The 18732-nt window shown below is 38.6% G+C and overlaps 1 protein-coding gene across 3 annotated transcripts in view; it reads right to left on the bottom strand.

Moving 5' to 3' along the window:
* Nucleotides 1–9457: 9457 nt before the first annotated feature.
* Nucleotides 9458–18732, bottom strand: part of LOC113494157 (inactive dipeptidyl peptidase 10) — a 173593-nt gene continuing 164318 nt past the window's right edge. For all 3 annotated transcript variants that reach the window (XM_026872349.1, XM_026872351.1, XM_026872350.1), the window contains 7 exons: nucleotides 17964–18106; nucleotides 15800–15991; nucleotides 15100–15257; nucleotides 13715–13926; nucleotides 13080–13255; nucleotides 12176–12226; nucleotides 9458–11979 (listed from right to left, as the gene is read on the bottom strand). In XM_026872349.1, the coding sequence (XP_026728150.1) occupies nucleotides 13112–13255; nucleotides 13715–13926; nucleotides 15100–15257; nucleotides 15800–15991; nucleotides 17964–18106 (849 nt within the window). In that variant the 3' untranslated portion in view covers nucleotides 9458–11979; nucleotides 12176–12226; nucleotides 13080–13111. The remainder of the gene's footprint in view (nucleotides 11980–12175; nucleotides 12227–13079; nucleotides 13256–13714; nucleotides 13927–15099; nucleotides 15258–15799; nucleotides 15992–17963; nucleotides 18107–18732) is intronic.

Genomic DNA, 18732 nt, shown 5'->3' with positions numbered 1-18732 from the left:
AAAGCGGTTAAACTTATAACACCCCTTCTCTTCGGAGTTTAAAAACCAGCTCTTTCCCTAAACTATTCTATAAAACACTTTCACTGACTGTACGTATTCAGTTTTGAGCGCGGCTTTCATATTCGTAGGTCACAGCTGTTTATTCTGAGGCTGTGTCACGGACGCCTACAGTTTTAACTTGTACCCTACCGTAAGGTCGGCGGGAATAGACGAGGCTGGCTGCGGGCTTGTTTAGTTTTCCGACTTCCAATGTTTTGGGAACATTTTAGTTGTGTGTGAGTATATTAGTTGTCTTACTAGGTTGTGGTGTTATAGGAGGTATGAAAGGGATTTATACTGTTATGCAGGTAAAGCTGCGCTTGACACGGTCGGTCCGTAGATGGATGATTGTCATAACGAGTTCCTCCGTACGTAGTCAATCTAGAAAGTCTGAAAACCAGTCTCATTAAGGGATACCTATCATGTTGAATATATAATTGGGTTGAGGAGGTGTGATAGGCAATCGCTCCTTGTAAAACACTACTTAGCTGAATCCAGTTAGACTGGAAGCCGACCCAAACATAGTTGGGAAAAGGTTAGGATGATGATGAATAATCAAGGTTTATGAGATGGACTTTGTTTTCCTTTCGATCGACCTTAATTGTAGAGTCTCGTTTTTACCCTTTTAAAAGTGAATCATAAAACCTTTCTTCTCAACACATAATTACCTCTATTTCTTCTTTTACAACAAACCTATTTAAAGCTTTCATCGCGACAGTTTCAGTAAACAGTGTACATTGAATGTACGGAACATTGCGTCAGGGAGGAAATGGCGCTAAGTGCAGGCGGGCGAAGTCACAGGAAATTGTAGTGCGACTGCGCTGATCATGTTATTGATGAAGCTGGTGTTGACTGTTTTTGTGAACAAGTGTTGCTTTCGACTGTTGTGGTGACTTTGTCTGTCGGTGAATTTCTTTTTATTCGAATTCGAATTTTTTATTTTCAAATGATATCGATAAGGAAAAAATCTATCGACAAAAACTGACGAATTGAGAACATCATTTTTTTTGTTTGTTGCCTCTGAACTTTGAACGGAATGAACCGATTTTGTGGATTCTTCTTTCATTTAACGCGAAATAGCTGTAATTTGGTCTTATAACATTTATGATACCTCCTCATCAAATACCTAACATTTATTATTTGATGAGGATTGTACGTTTTTGTTCTTAAAGTAATACTATTTGTATTAAGGTGATATGAGTGAGTTGTCGAAATCTAAGTACCTACGTATTCGAAAAATAAACTCATAAAAAAAAATGTAAAATCTAAACATGGGATATTGTTTGAAAAGATTGCTTTTTACGCGGTCTGTATACCTACTATACTGAATCCAAATCCACAAAGATTAAATCCATATTGCGGGAGTTCTGTTTTTTTTTAAGAAAATGTGTGACAGGCCTATTGTATTAAGTAAAGTCCGGTAAATACACCGCATCGTCGCTGCAACAACCTCAATCGTACACACTACACACTCACACACTGCCAAAGAATAACTATTTACACTCATACACACATACTGAAGTTATTACTTATGCACGCCCACTCACACTTCCTCAATTTATGTATTTAGTTTTTTTTTGTTCTGTATTAATATATTTATCTGGTTAACGAGAAGCGGAATCTTCTAAAATAGGCTTAATTAATGAAAGAGGACTACTTAAAAATATTATTACCTAGATTTTTTTTATACTTATAAGAAGTAAGTATTTTTTCAGGGGACTAGATAAGACCGCGCTCATTCGTTGACTAAATACAGCTCAGTAACATTTTTCCGTGCGGGTATCTGCTGCTATCCTCTTTTCACTGTCGTTCTGGTATGTTCATCTAGTGGTTTGTAGCTCTGACTGCTGTACCAGAGGTATTGGGTTCGATTCCCACCCAGTACAAATATTTGTGCGATGATCACGATCATCAACACGGATATGAATTCATTAGCGTCTCATCAATGCCCCACCCCCTTCTCTCATTTCATCGCTCACGTCACTCACTTCTGACATTCAAGTCAAACAACTCAAAAACTGTTGACTTATTAATTGACTGCACGGATAGCCGAGTGGTTTGCTGCGTGTTGCGGATTCGATCCCCGCGTGGGACAAGCATTTGTGTGATACATTTATGTTTATACTGAGTCTGGGTGTCTCAGTGAATGTGACTTGTATGTTCGTAAAACCCCCGCGACACCAGGATTTGAGGACACCTTTTGCGGGAGTAGTTTTTTTTTTATAATAAAAAAATTATTACACAAATAAAACACAAACATTTATGATATCTATTTATTGATTTCATAGTACAATAGACAAGTCTCGATAGTGAGTGATTTCATCCAATACATAACAGTTAGTAAATAAAATTCTTCAGCAATAACATACTTAGACGTAGATAGATGTATAGAACTTTTGTTAGTCGGTGAAAAACTGTAATACTTTAAATAAGGAAAATAAGCATAAACCTGTTTTTAAAAGGAATTTCAGTCAATATTAATACACAATGATAATAAAACACTTAAGTACGGTAGTATGGGCTAGTAACATCACTTGCTAGTAGAAAGCGTACTGGTAAGTGACGTCATACGAGATTTTAAATCACTGTGTCCCCTTCTTTTTTTCCAATATTAATTGGATATCTGTCTGATGAAATAAATAGTTTTTTTGTCAAATACAATAAGAAGTAAATTCATTGATAGAAATTCACATTCAGCTAATTTTCGTATTACGTAAACGAATATTTCCCAAGTGACTGTAAAAGTGGTACCTACTAACAGTACAATTACAGCCAAAATTGATTTCAATAGATATTTAAATTTCCCTGGAGAACTTCCACCACGATTTTGAGTAAAACTGTCTTCTATGTGAAAGAGAGACAATCTATGTATGCAACGTAATGCTCTTTCTCGGTTCCACAACTGCTAGTCTGTTTTTAAGAGGTACTTAACAGCAGTAGAAGCTACGTGAATGTAATAAGCTTCAAAAAAAAAATGAGGTCATATATTTTTTCATTATATATCAAACCCACGATGGACTTGCGAGTATTCAATTTTCCATTATCTTCCATATACGAAGATGATCAGGTGTAGGATATAAACTAATACCATTGCTATATTTAATTACTTGCTGTTGCCCGCGACTCCGTCTGCGTGGACTTCAGTGTACAGCGTTCGGTGGTCCTCGTTTCCATGGAAATACATCCTCTTACAGCTTATACACACCTTTTCAATTTTCCCTCGGGAAGTATTTCAAAAATCGGGATAAAAGGTAGCCTATGTTCTTTTCCATGTCAATGGCTATATGCATGCCAAAATTCATCCCAATCCGTTCATCCGTTTTTGCGTGATTGAGTAACAAACATCCAAACATCAATACTTTCACATTTATCATATTAGAAAGGATGTAAATAGTAATAACATTAAAAAAACACAGACAAATAATTAAGATCAAGATATTTAAACAACTTTTTAAGTAATTCAATTAAGTTTTTCGCCGACTAACAATACTTTTACAATATATTAAACAGCTAACAATACTTTGATCCGATCAAATAACAATAGAACTATAATAGAAACAAATTAAATACTGTTAGTTCATTAAAATTCATTTTGGCAACGATTTTTAATCTGTGAAGCGAAAAAAAGTGACAAGTTTAGATATTGATTGCTGTACAATGCTGCCAGATGCAATGTTATGTAGTAGGTCTGTAATAACCGTATGATATAACGCCATAACTACAATACAGCTGGTGTAAATTGGCACGTCTCGAAAAAGCTGTAAGATATCGCCTTCTCTGTCTCACACAACGTACACGCATACTTTGATCTCGCTCCAGCAATCTTTTATCTTATTTTCCGAAGCGCCAACTTGCTAGCCGTGCTGTCATTACAGTTTTAGCGTAGCTCATGAAAAGAAAAAGTAGGTATATGTTTACAGTTCAATTAACGAGGATCGATTTTTTAGGATTTCGCCAAAGGGTTGTATCGCCCGGTTGTATTACCCAATTAATAATTAAAGCTCCGCTGTCTATCAATCAGTCCAGGCTGTATCTCAACACTTGAAACTAAATGTAAGATGAGACTAAAACGTCGAAAATTAACATTGTGCGAGAGATGACACTACGCCATGAAATACGTTGTCTCGCTTCCTCACACGGTTGTGTGTGGTGGCATGTCAAAAGGAAGCTCACATCACCATTGCATCTTACAACATCACAACATCGGAAGAATAAGAATACCAATCAAAATTCCTTTAATAACAATCTAATAAAAATGTATTATAATGGTTGAAAAATAACTACTGATAACAATGCACATGCTTCGAATAAAATAGCTTTAATCCTAACTATTTTTAAATTTAATACTTAATATCGTAATCACAAAGCGCTCGCACCATCGCCTCTTTCTCTGTATTGCTAAATATGTAAAAAATATCGCGTAGAAGAAATTAAAGCATTAATTTTGTATTCTTTATTAATTTATTTAGGTTAAGGATTTTCTCTCTGTTACTCTGTTTGAGAAATTTTCTGCTGTGCTTGCAGAGTTAATTTTTTATTTATACAGTTGATAGTAGACATGCTAAAACCACCTTTTCATGTAGGTAAGCCAGTTGTAGAAAAGGCAGACTTCTTCAAAAATTGCGATGAACTGAGTTCGTCTTAAATATTGTTGACTGTTTGACAATTTCTACTAGGGTCCCGCGAGGTCCCGTGTGGTGCCGGGCTAGAATTGCACCACCCCATTTCTTCTCGTGGGTGTCGTAGGAGGCGACTAAGGGACAAAACAACACCGGGGGCGGGCAGCAGCGCCCCACGGAGAATAACTATACCACAGAACTGCGGTCACCAACCCGCATGCCAAGCGTGGTGACTACGGCAAATCCCCCCCTTATGCAGCACAATTTAAATTCACGGCCCCCAGTTCCCGGTAGCTGCACTATTCCTGGCCATGGTACCGGCCACGGTAACGGTGCAGTGGGGGGTGCTAAGAATCCCCGGGTGACGGCAGGGTACCTACGCAAATTGACTTTGGCGACGTATAACGGACGTACACTACGGCTGAACGAGCACGTTGCCGAATTGGAAGTAGAGTTAAGTCGTATTAACTGGCATATCGTAGGGTTATCAGAACTTCGAAGACAGGGGGAGGAGACGATAACTCTCGAGGCTGGTCACTTACTCTATTTCCGAGAAGGACACCAACCATCTCAAGGTGGCGTCGGTTTTATGATCCACAAGTCACTCAAGGGCAGCATTGTGGAAGTTGGCAGTGTGTCGGCAAGGGTGGCATACCTTGTTCTTAAAATAACGGAGCGTTACACTTTGAAGGTCATTCAAGTGTATGCCCCAACGTCTTCGCACCCAGACGACGAAGTCGAGGCCATGTACGAAGACATAGTGAAAGCTATGTCTCGTACCAAAACATTCTACACTGTTGTCATGGGTGACTTCAACGCCAAAGTAGGAGTACAAGAGAATGGCGAGTCGAGAGTGGGTCCCTTCGGCTTTGGGCGCAGAAATCACAGGGGGCAAATGCTGGTAAACTTCCTCGAGGCTCAGGGGCTCTTCCTGATGAACTCATTCTTTCAGAAGAAGCCCCAAAGGAAGTGGACCTGGCGGAGCCCCGATAACGTGACGAGGAACGAGATAGACTTCATTATGTCAAACAAGCGCCAGATATTCAGAGATGTCTCTGTGATTAACAGGGTCAATACCGGTAGTGATCACCGACTGGTAAGAGGCACTCTGAGTATAAATCTCAAAATCGAGCGAGCGCGATTGATGAAGTCAACTCTCAGACCAACCCTGCCCCAGGTCGAGGCTGGCTGCGAAAGCTTCCAGTTGGAGCTACGAAATCGATTCGCTATGTTGGAAACTACTCAGGATATTAACGACGCCACCGATTGTCTGGTACGGGTTGTCCGTGAGGTGGGCTATAAGTATTTTCGACCGATGAGTAATGGACGCAAGTCGGCACTCACCAGCGAGACCCTGGAATTGATGAGGAAACGGCGAGAAAACATAAACGCAACACCGTCTGAGCGTCAGGTACTTAACAGGGAGATAAAAAAGCTGATAAGACGCGATACTCGGCGTGCGAATACCCGATCCATTGAGCAAGCTATAGAGCGGAACCAAGGCTCAAAAGTATTTTCCAAGGCTCATATCTCCCGTTGTCACCTGACAAAACTCAGTACGTCACAGGGCACTACCGTTACCTCGAAGCCAGAGATACTCGCTGAAGTCGAAAAGTATTATGGGGACTTATACTCACCAAAATCGAGCCCGCCCCAAGCACACAGCGCGGATGACCCACGAGCCAGACTTACACGCCACCTTACAGACGAGCTTCCCGACATTGACATGGGTGAGATTAGAATAGCTCTCGGACAGCTACACAACAACAAAGCTCCGGGAGATGACGGAATAACCACTGAGCTGCTCAAGGCAGGTGGAACACCTGTCTTGACAGAGCTTGTTAAGCTCTTCAATTCCGTCATCCATACTGGCATAACACCGGAGGCATGGAGCAGAAGCGTGGTGGTATTATTTTTCAAAAAAGGCGATAATACGCGGCTTGAAAATTACCGCCCCATTTCACTTCTGAGCCATGTGTATAAGCTGTTCTCGAGGGTTATCTCGAATCGTCTCGCCCAAAAGTTCGATGACTTCCAGCCACCGGAGCAGGCCGGGTTTCGAAAAGGCTACAGCACCGTGGACCACATACATACGCTAAGGCAAATTATACAGAAGACAGAGGAGTATAATCAACCTCTATGCCTAGCGTATGTGGACTACGAAAAAGCCTTCGACACCGTCGAGACCTGGGCTGTGATGGAATCCATGCAGAGATGTCTCGTGGACTGCCGATATGTCGAGGTGCTGAGGTGTTTGTACAAGGCCGCGACAATGACCGTTCAAGTACAAGAACAGAGCACAAAACCAATCCAATTGCGTCGAGGAGTAAGACAGGGAGACGTAATCTCTCCGAAACTGTTTACAAACGCATTGGAGGACGTTTTTAAAACGCTTGATTGGAAAGGACGGGGATTGAACATCAACGGTCAGTACATCTCACACCTGCGATTTGCAGATGACATAGTCATCATGGCGGAATCTCTGCAGGAGTTGGAGCTGATGCTTAACGGCCTAAGCGATTCTTCGCGACGTGTGGGTCTCGAAATGAACCTAAATAAAACTAAAGTCATGTACAATGGCCTTGTTCTTCCGAGACCCGTGGTCGTAAATGGCGCTGCTCTCGAGGTTGTGCAAGAATACATATATCTTGGCCAAACCATCCAACTGGGGCGACACAACTTCGAGAAGGAAGCGAGCAGAAGAATACGTTTGGGCTGGGCAGCATTCGGGAAGCTACGTCATATCTTTGAATCGTCGATACCACAATCCCTTAAGACCAGGGTCTTTAACCAGTGCGTCCTACCCGTAATGACGTATGGAGCTGAAACGTGGACACTCACCGTGGGCCTGGTCCATAAATTCAAGGTTGCTCAGCGTGCGATGGAGAGAGCGATGCTCGGGGTATCTCTGGTGGATAAAATTCGTAACGAAGTCATCCGCCAGAGAACCAAAGTTACCGACATTGCTCGCAGAATCAGCACGCTGAAGTGGAAATGGGCCGGCCATGTCTGCAGACGGACAGACGGTCGATGGAGCAGACACGTGTTAGAGTGGAGACCACGTTTAGGCAAACGTAGTGTAGGACGTCCTGCGGCACGATGGACCGATGATTTGAAGAAGGTGGCTGGCAGCGGATGGATGCGGGCTGCCCAGGACCGGGATGGTTGGCGCTCTTTGGGGGAGGCCTACGTTCAGCAGTGGACGGCGATAGGCTGAGATGATGAGATGATGTTATCGAGGTTCATAAAATATTTTCAGACAATTAATATTCACTCGTTTTTAATAAAATGGCAACATTTTGCTTACCAATTTTTGATTTTACGTCCTCCATGCGTAACCAAAAGGTTTATCATCGATTTCGTTAAGTTTGTTTATTAGGGATACAACGCATTTTTGACTAGTGCGAATAGCCAGCTATGTAGCTATAAAATCAGGACCAGCCCGATGTAGCTACTTTGGTCCTTATCATTAGTATTGACTTGAACGATCTAGTACTAACACTATGTATTAAACATAGTATTTTATTTATCTAAGTACTATCTAGCTTTTACGGAAACGTAGAGTAAGCTTAAGCGAGTATTTTACTGATCAATTTATTTTCTTGTCATTTTCATCAACGCCATCTGTTGGCATCAACGCGAAAACTCAACAATTTTTTAAAACAGTTTTGATATCGCTTGCTTCAAAATTTATGTCTATCATGATTATTTTATTTTCCATCTTTTTTGTGAAATTACGAATTAGGTTTAAATAATATTCAGCAATACAAACAAACTGGTTTGCTACCAACAAAAATCTTTCACAGCAAGAACACCGATAAGGCAAAAATCACAATCTGTGCGTTTATTTTGTGTGTCTCGAACGTGCAAGTGACCTTCAACAACACTCGATATACATCACAACTTATATTAAACAAGTACATAATACACACCCAAATAGAAAACAAAAATCAGTTTACATAATAACCCCCGCAAGAGTTGCCAGCCCAAAAAAATCACAATCGAGGAAAATAACGAACCTTTTTACAAAAAAATACGTAATACAATTTGCCAGTACGCGGACCACTCGTTCGGAAGAAGACAAAAAAAAAATCATGAGTGTAATCGAATTTTCGTATGAACCTAATGTACTTACAATAATCACATAGAAACGTATGGGATAAAACGCTTTTGGCACTTAAGGTCTTTACCTTTTAAACAATCTTTTTCGAGCATTCCTACTTCACACAACTTTATAATTTGGTATCTTTAAAGTTACATTGTAATGTTCTATATCTTTTCATCTTACTAACAAATTTAATCAATTTAGTATTTGGCTCATCATAAAAACAACACAAATATATTTTAATTTAGTGTAAAATTAATTAGTCTGACCGAAATGGTTGCTCGTTTGTTAACTAAGTTGTTTGGATTTTAAATAAACTTCTTAGTCTTAATTTCCATTTCATTTTATTTTCAGCCTGCATTTGAGTTACCATACCAACTAAATTCAGTTTACTTTGTAAATAAAAGTCTAAATATAGTATTACAATGTAACTTTATCGCATCTTAGTTTCCATATCAATAACGCTTCAAAATTCCTTTTACACTTGTGCTAAATCGGAAGAGTGCGAAGATGTTTTCTTACAAAGGAGTTAAACTAACAAATTATTGCTATTTTAGTTACATTTCAATAAAACTTTATTTAATTTCAAATTTCACTAAGATATCTAATGCACTAAATCTTACTAGTTTTTCAAAATCTCCTCTAAGTAATTAGTTTTTAAAACTTTTATTTTTTAATAAAATATTTTTAACATACTATTGGTCTTTAATAAAATTTATTATTAAATACTATTAATACTTTAAATGAAGTGACTAGAAACATGCAAAATTTCATGAGAGTGAGCAATTTTATACTTAATGATCAAATGTTTAGATTTTTTTAATTAATTAATGTATTTTACAAAATATACGACCTATTTTACGGGTACTTCAGAACCAGTGCCATCACAATTTAAAATTACCCCATTTCAACGAGAAATTAAGGTGCACGTTTTATTTAAAATACCCGTAAAATATACAATTGGATTATTCATAATTTCGTACATTTAATAAAATACAGAAAAAAGCATATAATATATTATCTAAATGGGAAATATTATTAATATCTGTACAATTATTTGTCATTTAGAAATTACACTTTACCATCATCGTATGCGATAAAATTATTCGAATCAAATTATTCACATTGCAAAATATTGCAATGGCTTTTATGAGTTATGAACTCGAGAGGGTCAAAGTTGACCTAAAACCTTGGCCTGGGTATTACAGCAGAAGGAAGTATTTATGTATTTGCATTAAATAAATCAGTTCTACACTCAAGTAAATATTCCCTTTGAATAAAGCCATTGTACGTCCGGCGCACTCTGGCTAATCATTTTTTCTATTGTCCCTTTTAATGGCTATTCTCTCCATCATCAGTAAGAAAACTCGGTTTTAAACTACTTTGCATTATCATTTTCTCTGACGTACAACATTGGATATATTGAGTTAATAATAACACACTTTAATTATTGATGTCTTGGGAATTTTCTTTACTAGATTTATGTTTCTGCTTGGCAACTTTCCTATTGCAATACTTTGTACAATTTTTGTTTTCAGTTGAATCTAATTCAAGTATTGTCAGAGGTCTTTTCAAAACTGTAACAATCTTTTTTAGTACATTCTGTCCGGCTTTTGACTCCACGGATCGCTGGTTGGTGCAGATCACACGCGAAATCTACTGTGATGGACGTCTCGGGCAAGTACTTGTATGATCCACGAATCCGTGTACTGAGTCTGGGAGTCTTGTGCATTATTAAAATATTTATGAGCCGCACGCGACACAAGGAGTGTGTTGGTGTATGGCAGTTTATACATTACGGTGTACTACAGCAGGTGTATACTTATTGGTTGGTTATACTGAAGTACCAAAGGCCAAGGCATTAAACAATATAACAACAGCTTAATTACGAAATACTTCCTCAAAGGAACCAGCTATCATGTCGATGACTCGTGAATTAAGATACCACTAGTTATAACGAGTTAACTACAAGATCACAAAACCATTGACTAAAGAACTATTTATCAATTCCTTTATTTGTCACTAGATGAAACGCGCTTAGCTAATGCAAACATTTACATGCTTCGATAATATTATGGAAGAAAACTTGTGATCAGTTGTGCAAACAGTGAGATATTTGAAATATAACTTTTAATTTTATTATTAGCCCTCATAGATGTGATATTTCTACAAGCGTGACGGATATTCCCAAATGTATGGAATTGACAGCGCTCTTCGAAATCACGTGATAGATCTGTCAGTTCCATACACTTGAAGTATTAGATTAGTGTTGCAGATTATAGAAATGTCACTTCAATATGGAGCAGATTTGAATAGGTAATAAGAAATCTTGGAATTCTCGATATGTGTTTGTGTAAAATTACTGCTGTAAATATCTTTATACTTACAAATAATTGGCGTTATTCAACATTAAAATTTAGGGCTATATTGTTAAAAGAATTTCATATTATTGTATCTGTCGGTCCGACCTTATTATTGTTTGACGCATTATTTAAAGAATATTCGTTCACAATTAAAATCTCTTGTTAATTCCACAAAACACTATGGAATTGTCAAAGATTTCATTTGCGTCACGATTTTATTCTTCCAATACGGTTTTACAATACGTCAATTTAATAATATGATCGAAATCAAGTTTCAATAAGATAGGATGAAATTATTGTCGCAACTGGGATGCTTTAGGAAACATATTTTTCACTAAGTAATTGTGGAAAATATGATTCTATCCTCCATCCAACATTATATTTTAAGAAGTATCCGAATACTGAAGTTTCGTTATCGTCATAATTTATCACCGGTTAGAGGTATTCGGTATTCGCCTACCAATTTAAATGGAAATCTGGACTCTCATTTGTATGAAATAATTGTTTCCAACATCCCAGCTACGTCCATACTTTAAACATCTACAGTTACTCCATAAGTCTGAATGAGGATCGCTTCAGAACCCACAATTACTTAGATTCCAATTTTATGTATCATAGACTTAGTACGATTACTTAATTTCTTGATGCCCTCTTCAGGCTAAGTGAGCTCCTCAATCTGATGGCTGCTGAAGTCTCCTCATAAGAACCTATGGAGAACTATCCCTATGATAAAACCTGTATATCTATAGTGATGGCAGTTGACATACGCGTTGGATATGGAGTTAATTGTACTACGGGTTTATACTATTACTACGCTCTCTCTTCAGGTGTTAGCTTCTCGGTTATTTATTACCTGAAATCAATGAGTTTTATTAAATATAAATCGCTTTAAAATAAAAGAGGAAAAATACTGGCAGTCAGCTGTAAAAGCTTTCTCCTGTTAGAAAATTTCTTGGACAAGATGGGACCTATAGTGCTGCCTTGAAGGATCCTTTAATTATTAGAGTGTGTTTATTAGGTGAAGTCCAATAATTATGGTTAAAACGTACCTCGTTTCGGAGCTCTCTGGCTCGGAGTTGTCCTCAACCCGTATTGGTGAACTGTAGGAGTACATTTTATATTAATTACACATACACACTCAATCAAACGCATAATTTAAAAAGGTTTATTCTTAAGAAAAATTACTGCAACAAAATGATCACTTTATTTTGTAGATGATGTTATAGTATATTTGCGCAAAACAAACTAAATTGAAATTGCTCAGTCCGTTCCAGAGCTATGATGCCACGGACAAACACGTCAAACTTGTACTAGTATAACCTCTTTTTGCATCCAGGGTTAAAAACAATTTGAAAGAATTACGTACACCAGTGGAGCTACCAGAATTAGCCGACATAGGCTTTACGGATTATACGAGCGGCCGGATTACTGCATACCGCAGTTGCAACATAAATGAGGACGGTGTATATCTTGGTATTGTGGCCACAAGCCATCGCGGATAGTTCTCGTTGACTTATGTATTCCTGTGTCGGGATTACTACTGGCTAGATGTTACTGTGTACTTTAAGTCAGGGATATAAATTGTTTTGGAGGAAAAATTTTCTGGTTAATTTATTAGCATAGTGATTTTAAGTTTTGACCTTTACGATACAGGGTTACGTTTTGTTGAAATTTCGTGCTTTTATAGATTTAAGAGGTTTTTTAATGATTTCAATTTTTGCTTTCAAATCATGATAAAGAAATTCTGTATTTCTCCTTTATATTACACTATACAGATGCAATAACAAATAACTGAAATGTAAAAACTAAAAATATACATGTCTCGTGGATGTTGATTATATTTTATGATATCTAATGCGACAAACTTCATCAAAATTGTTTTATCCAACTTAGTGTTGAGAAGCAACAAGCGGGCACATCCTATTATTCTATAGTATTAGTGCGATATCTCACCAAGAGCACAACTCCTCATCCCTCCACGTGTCTCAGTCTAGGTTCCCGCCGTTCCGCAAACCCGCCTTGGTCTCCGGCGGCACTTGCTTCCTGAAGCAGTCGTCCAGGAAGGCGGACATGGTGCGGTATAGGTGGCGCTTCACTCCTTCCAGGCTATGACCCTCGTCGGGGTAGATCTGGGGGAAGAGATTCTTCTATAAGTGCCACTTCATTAAATTAAGATAGCTGCTGTATTTTAACTCTAAATTTGGTAGCTTTTTCTTGTTTTAGTATCCGTGTCTTATGCACCCACCCACCTGAACCTTAAAAATTTGCCCATAGATATAGCTAGCATTCCGCAAAAAAAAAATACAGCGCTCACAATTATTACAAGTTTTGCTCATTAATTTTGATAGCTCATCTATTGGTCTTTCTTTACAGCGAGTTGGCAATCTTTCGCTTGCCTTTCTAAATCATATCCAATACCGCTTTTGCTTTCAAGATGAAAAACAAAATATGCACTTGTGTTCCAGATCTACTACGGGACTTATCAATAAGTAGCAGTGGATTTTTTGTAAATAAATATTTTATATTGTCATTAATTCTTAGCTAAAAAACTACCATCATCATCGGCATTATTTTTATCACCACCATACCTGCTGCCGGAACATGCTCCCCTGATCAGCGAGTGCCCTCGCGAGAGCCATACTCTGCTGCACGTGCACATTATTGTCCGCCGTCCCGTGGACCAGCAGCAGCATCTTATCGTGCAGCGCCGCCGCCTGCTTGGTGACGTCAGCATCTGCGTACCCGCGGTAGTTGCCCGTCGCGTTCGGGAAGCCCATGTAACGTTCCGCGTATGCTGATGCTGTTAAATGACATGATGGTTGTTTTAGAAAGGAATTGTGGTAGGATTTGGAGGAGGCTTTTGAAGTGCCATGGCATAGACCAAGACTAGGAAAAATAAGAACTTTTAAGGGTCCAGGGTGGTGTGGTCTTATTTTCGGAACGGTAAAAATTTCAAAATTGGATTCGGATGGGATTGGTAGTTGAAGACACCAGGACGGAAATCGTTGTATGAAGGATTGTAACGCATTGCGATATACTGACACAACTCGGATGACGTAGCAAGTCGTCGTTTAGTCAGTAAGAGTCTGACATTACCCATTCCCTTCCAGAAGAAAGCGAAAAACTAGCAGTGGATTGACCAAGCCAATAAAGATGATGATAGACCAAAAACTTGTAGTTCCTGGCATAGTTGAGGCAACATTAAGCTTTATACATTTTGACACATTTGAGCCCATTACCCGGTTCCCGGATTGAATGGAAAACAGATTAGACTAATGCGATCCTCGTTTAACGACGGCACCTTTTGAAATCAGAATTGACAACCTTTGCGTAACCTACATATTGACCTATAATACTTTTGGACAAACTAAAAAAATTGTTCAACATATTATTTGATACATAGACGAAAACAACACCTATGGGTCCACGACAAGTCAAATTACCCAATGACAATCCACGAAGGTCATCAAAACGACCTTTATAGGTCAAAGGTGACTTCAGGGTCTACAAACATCAACGTAAACTCCAAGAATATTTAATTGCGTTTTCCTTTTAAAAACATTGAATGCGGGTAGATTACTGAAGCGGGTAATTTCATGTAGCGCTCATTAAAATAGCATTAAGGGCCATTAGTTCAAGGGTTAAATTACTGTATTTATGCTAATTAGAAACTCCGATTACTATTTTATAGTTACCGCTGTGTGGGCTCAAAGTCATTTTGGAACTTTTGTGTAAGTAGTTTTATACGTGTTGTTATATTTTCGGATTTTTTGACTTTTCAAAGTTGTGTTTAAGCCTTTTATATAAAGATTTTTTTGTTTCACTATCAAATAAAATTCTGATATTTCCAGTTCAGTCAACTAAATATAATTTAAAAGATATGAAAAGCGATGGTATTAAGAAAACTTTCTCCAAAACAAATATTATCTTATATTCGTTGACACTATCGCGTTAATCAGCGTCCATTACTGACCGTAGTACCGCCAGCGTACTATAGGCGTGAGCGCGATGCCGCAATGGAAGACGTTCAGCGTGCTGGCGAGCGCCAGTGCGGCGAGGAAGCCGCCGTGGGCCTGCCCCCAGACCGCCACGCGACGAGCATCTATGAAGTGCAGGGAGTCGCGGAGATACCTGATACGAAGGTAATTTGTTATTTGTCTTGATGGATATCACACATTTTTGAAATAGGCTTTTGTTTCAGCTGTCTATTATGAGCAAAACTAATACAAGTTATACATTAACATTTTTTGTTTGAACCGACTTCAAAAAGGAGGAGTTTCTCAATTAGGCTGTGTTTTTTATGTTCGTTAAAACAGAACTTTGGATTGGATGAAACGATATTATTGTTTTTCTTTCATTTAACGTGAAATAGCTGTCATTCGAGCCTATACAAATTATTATATTAATGCGCTGTAATATTTTCAAAGGCGTGACACCAGAAAAATCCTTTCATTCCTTTTAATTGTTTACTGAGATATATTTTATGAGTAATAATTACACCAATATCAATGTAAGATATTACTTAAAACATCGCTAAATTATGCCTTCACTTATAAAACAACGTTTACCATAACAGAACGCATTTAGAAGTGTCATAACCCATGTGACTTCAAAAACCTGTACCTATTTTCGTCTTACTACTCGACCATAATAAAACATTCGTCATAGCTTACTCGGCGACTTCCAGTTGATCCTGCAACTCGACAGTACCGAGCCGGCGATGTAGCGTGTGGTGCGCGCCGAGCCCGCGGCCGCCGGCACCGCGCGCGTCCACCGACGCGAGAATAGCACCTGCGCCGGCAGCTAGCGAGCCCCAGTCAAGAGACCACCGCTCTGTGACTAGCTGGGTGCCTGGCGCACCGTGCCTGTTGGAGAATGATATATTATTATGGCTATGTCTTAAAGAATATCAGTCAAGGTCAAATGTCAAAAAAACGAGGGGTAGTTATACACTATTAAATATCTGTCTCTACATTTCTAAACAATGACAAAGACAAAATGCAGTGCCAATTGCAATGTATATTTATTCGGAAGAATTTCCCTTCCAAAAATACGTCGCGGAATCCATTCAAGACTCGTTCGAATAATTCCTGCTATCAAACCTCCTTAGTGACGGGCGATCACAAATAATAACGTTTTACAGAAGCTTACAGCCTTCGGAATGTCAGAAATTTGAGCCAATATTCACGGGCTACAAATGTGTTGGGGCACAGTCTTTCAACTATTCAATAAATGTTTATTGGTCTACGTGTCACAGATCATCGCAGTATCATCATACAATACGAAGACCTAATAAAAAGTTCTAGCACATTTTTGAAGTTGAGCGCTGCCTGCAAAAAAAATTGCTTGTAGGTACTAATTACACTGCACTACACACAAGTTGGTGGCGCAACAAAACCTTCAGGAGAAATTGACAACCTAAAGCGAAGCAAAAGGGCTAACTGAATTTGCTACACGGGACCTATACTTAATGCGGCGGTAGATCATCCCAACGCCATCGTGGCAGACTAAAGAGTTCCGTTTTAGTTGGAAATTAGTTGCAAGTCTGTCTTTCAGCTATTTTGTTGCCAGTGGGCTCTTGATCTTCGTGAGGAATGGTCACAAATAATAACGTTCTACAGAAGCTTACAGCCTTCGGAATGTCAGGCATTAGGCACGAGATTCATTATCATTCCTTTGTCCTTTCTGATTTGTGTCATTTCAGGCCATTACTGATCTTATAACTTTTGTAACAATAGCAGTAATGACTTGGTCATTCGTCGACAAACCCCTGAGACGATCAAATGAGTTTGAATCAAACTTTGCGTGTAAAAAACTGTTTGAAGCCCGACTCTTTGGTGTGTCAAAATTGCGCAAATTAGGCATTAAACTCGAAGTATAAAAAAACAAAGATGAGTTTTAATCAACCCGAATTATTGTTTTAATTACCTAGCAGAAAGCGCCGTAAAGCGAATAGTAATTGCAAATTGATACAATTAAAAAAAATTAACTAGAACTTCTGTTTTTTATCGAACAGGTTGATCGCTCGAACCACCCCTAAGAGAGGTATAAAAAGTAAGTGTTGTCGATCCTAATATTTCAGGTCCTACTGGTATTGCGATGTTCGAGTCTTTAGAGGGCAATAATTGTCAGTTTAGTTTATTGTATTCGACGATTAGGAGAAAAACCGTTTCTTACAAGCATTTGTGACGTTGATGGTCTTAGGACTAATGATTTTGGGTGCTTTTTATTGCAGGTCCTGATCTACTTAGACTTGAAGAATGTTTAGCTGGTATCTTTAAATCTGGGATAGATAGTGATGAGAAAGTAAACGGTCATTTCAGACCAAAGACATCTGGTATGGATGAATTGATTTAAATTCTAAGTGAGCTTCTAGACTTAAATAAGTTGTTTAAAATTATGGCGCTTATCAGCACTTCTGAAAGCACAACTGTATCCTATATTTTTCTAGTAACTTTCGTGATGATTCATATTTCGCGCCGACCTCACAGCCGTGTCAGCTCATGATTTAGGACTCCGGTTGAGTCCGACACCTGTCGGACAATCCCCATAAATACCCGATTGTAAACCATTGTATCATTTAAGGAAAAACTGTTACCGTTGTTACACGCAGTATAATTCGCCATCTTGTTTCCGTAACAGAACATTCTAGTGATTTAATGACTTTGAAATAAAACTACTTTTAGGGATTTTATCGCGATTTAACTTTAAATTTTAGTTCCCGACGTTTCGACACCTTGCCGGGTTACCATACCGAAAAAGTAGTTTTATTTCAATGTGTAACATTCGCGTAAACCTAAGAAACCACTATGTCTTAGACTTTGCTTTAGTACTTACACTTTCATAACTAGAGGGTACTTGGTGACCTCATCCTCTCTGAGGCCTGGAGGCAGCAGGAGCCGCACCCTGGCCGCATGGCCGCTTGACAACTGCACGGAGAACGTCCGTGGGGTTGGTAGAGCTATCGCTGCTAGCTTCTCCTGTTGGGTAAAAGAAAATGGTAAATTTTAAATGGTCGGACATTGAGAATAATTATGAGAAGGTTCTTCCAAAGTTTTCCATGATGAGACGCAGAATGAAAGGCGATGAAAGTTAGTGATTAGAACATCCGACAGTCTATCACTGAAAGTGCGCCTGATGTTGCTATAACAACAAATGCAAATAATAATAGCGGTTAAGCAAAGTTTGGTACGTTCATGAATTTGATAGGCCAATTTATATGCCAATATATTTTTATCTCATTTGTCCAGAACACTGAGTGCCACAACTCCAATTAACACTTGACTGTTTACTCTTCAAATCCTAGACGTTAGAATAGTTGGAAAATGACAAACAGAAAATCAGTCTTTATTGCTACGAATTTGACATACGTTTGTATCACAAAGGGCTCATATGACACCCACATTTTGCCAATACTCAACACTGTACAACACTGTCCTGATTGTCATATCGTCCGGATATCCTATTGTATGGGCTTGTAAGCGGAATCTATCCGTGACAGACACTTTTGTGTGTGAGGCATATGGAAAGATGCCTTTAGTTAGATAAGCGGTGAAGGGTAGGCCAATTTTGTGCGTATAGTTCGTCTTGTGCAAAAAATATTATT

Source organism: Trichoplusia ni, chromosome 5 (assembly GCF_003590095.1).
Source record: "Trichoplusia ni isolate ovarian cell line Hi5 chromosome 5, tn1, whole genome shotgun sequence".
In the NCBI taxonomy this organism is placed as follows: domain Eukaryota; kingdom Metazoa; phylum Arthropoda; class Insecta; order Lepidoptera; family Noctuidae; genus Trichoplusia; species Trichoplusia ni.
Note: the sequence above shows the minus strand (reverse complement) of the source record. Positions and strands in the feature narration are given on the sequence as shown.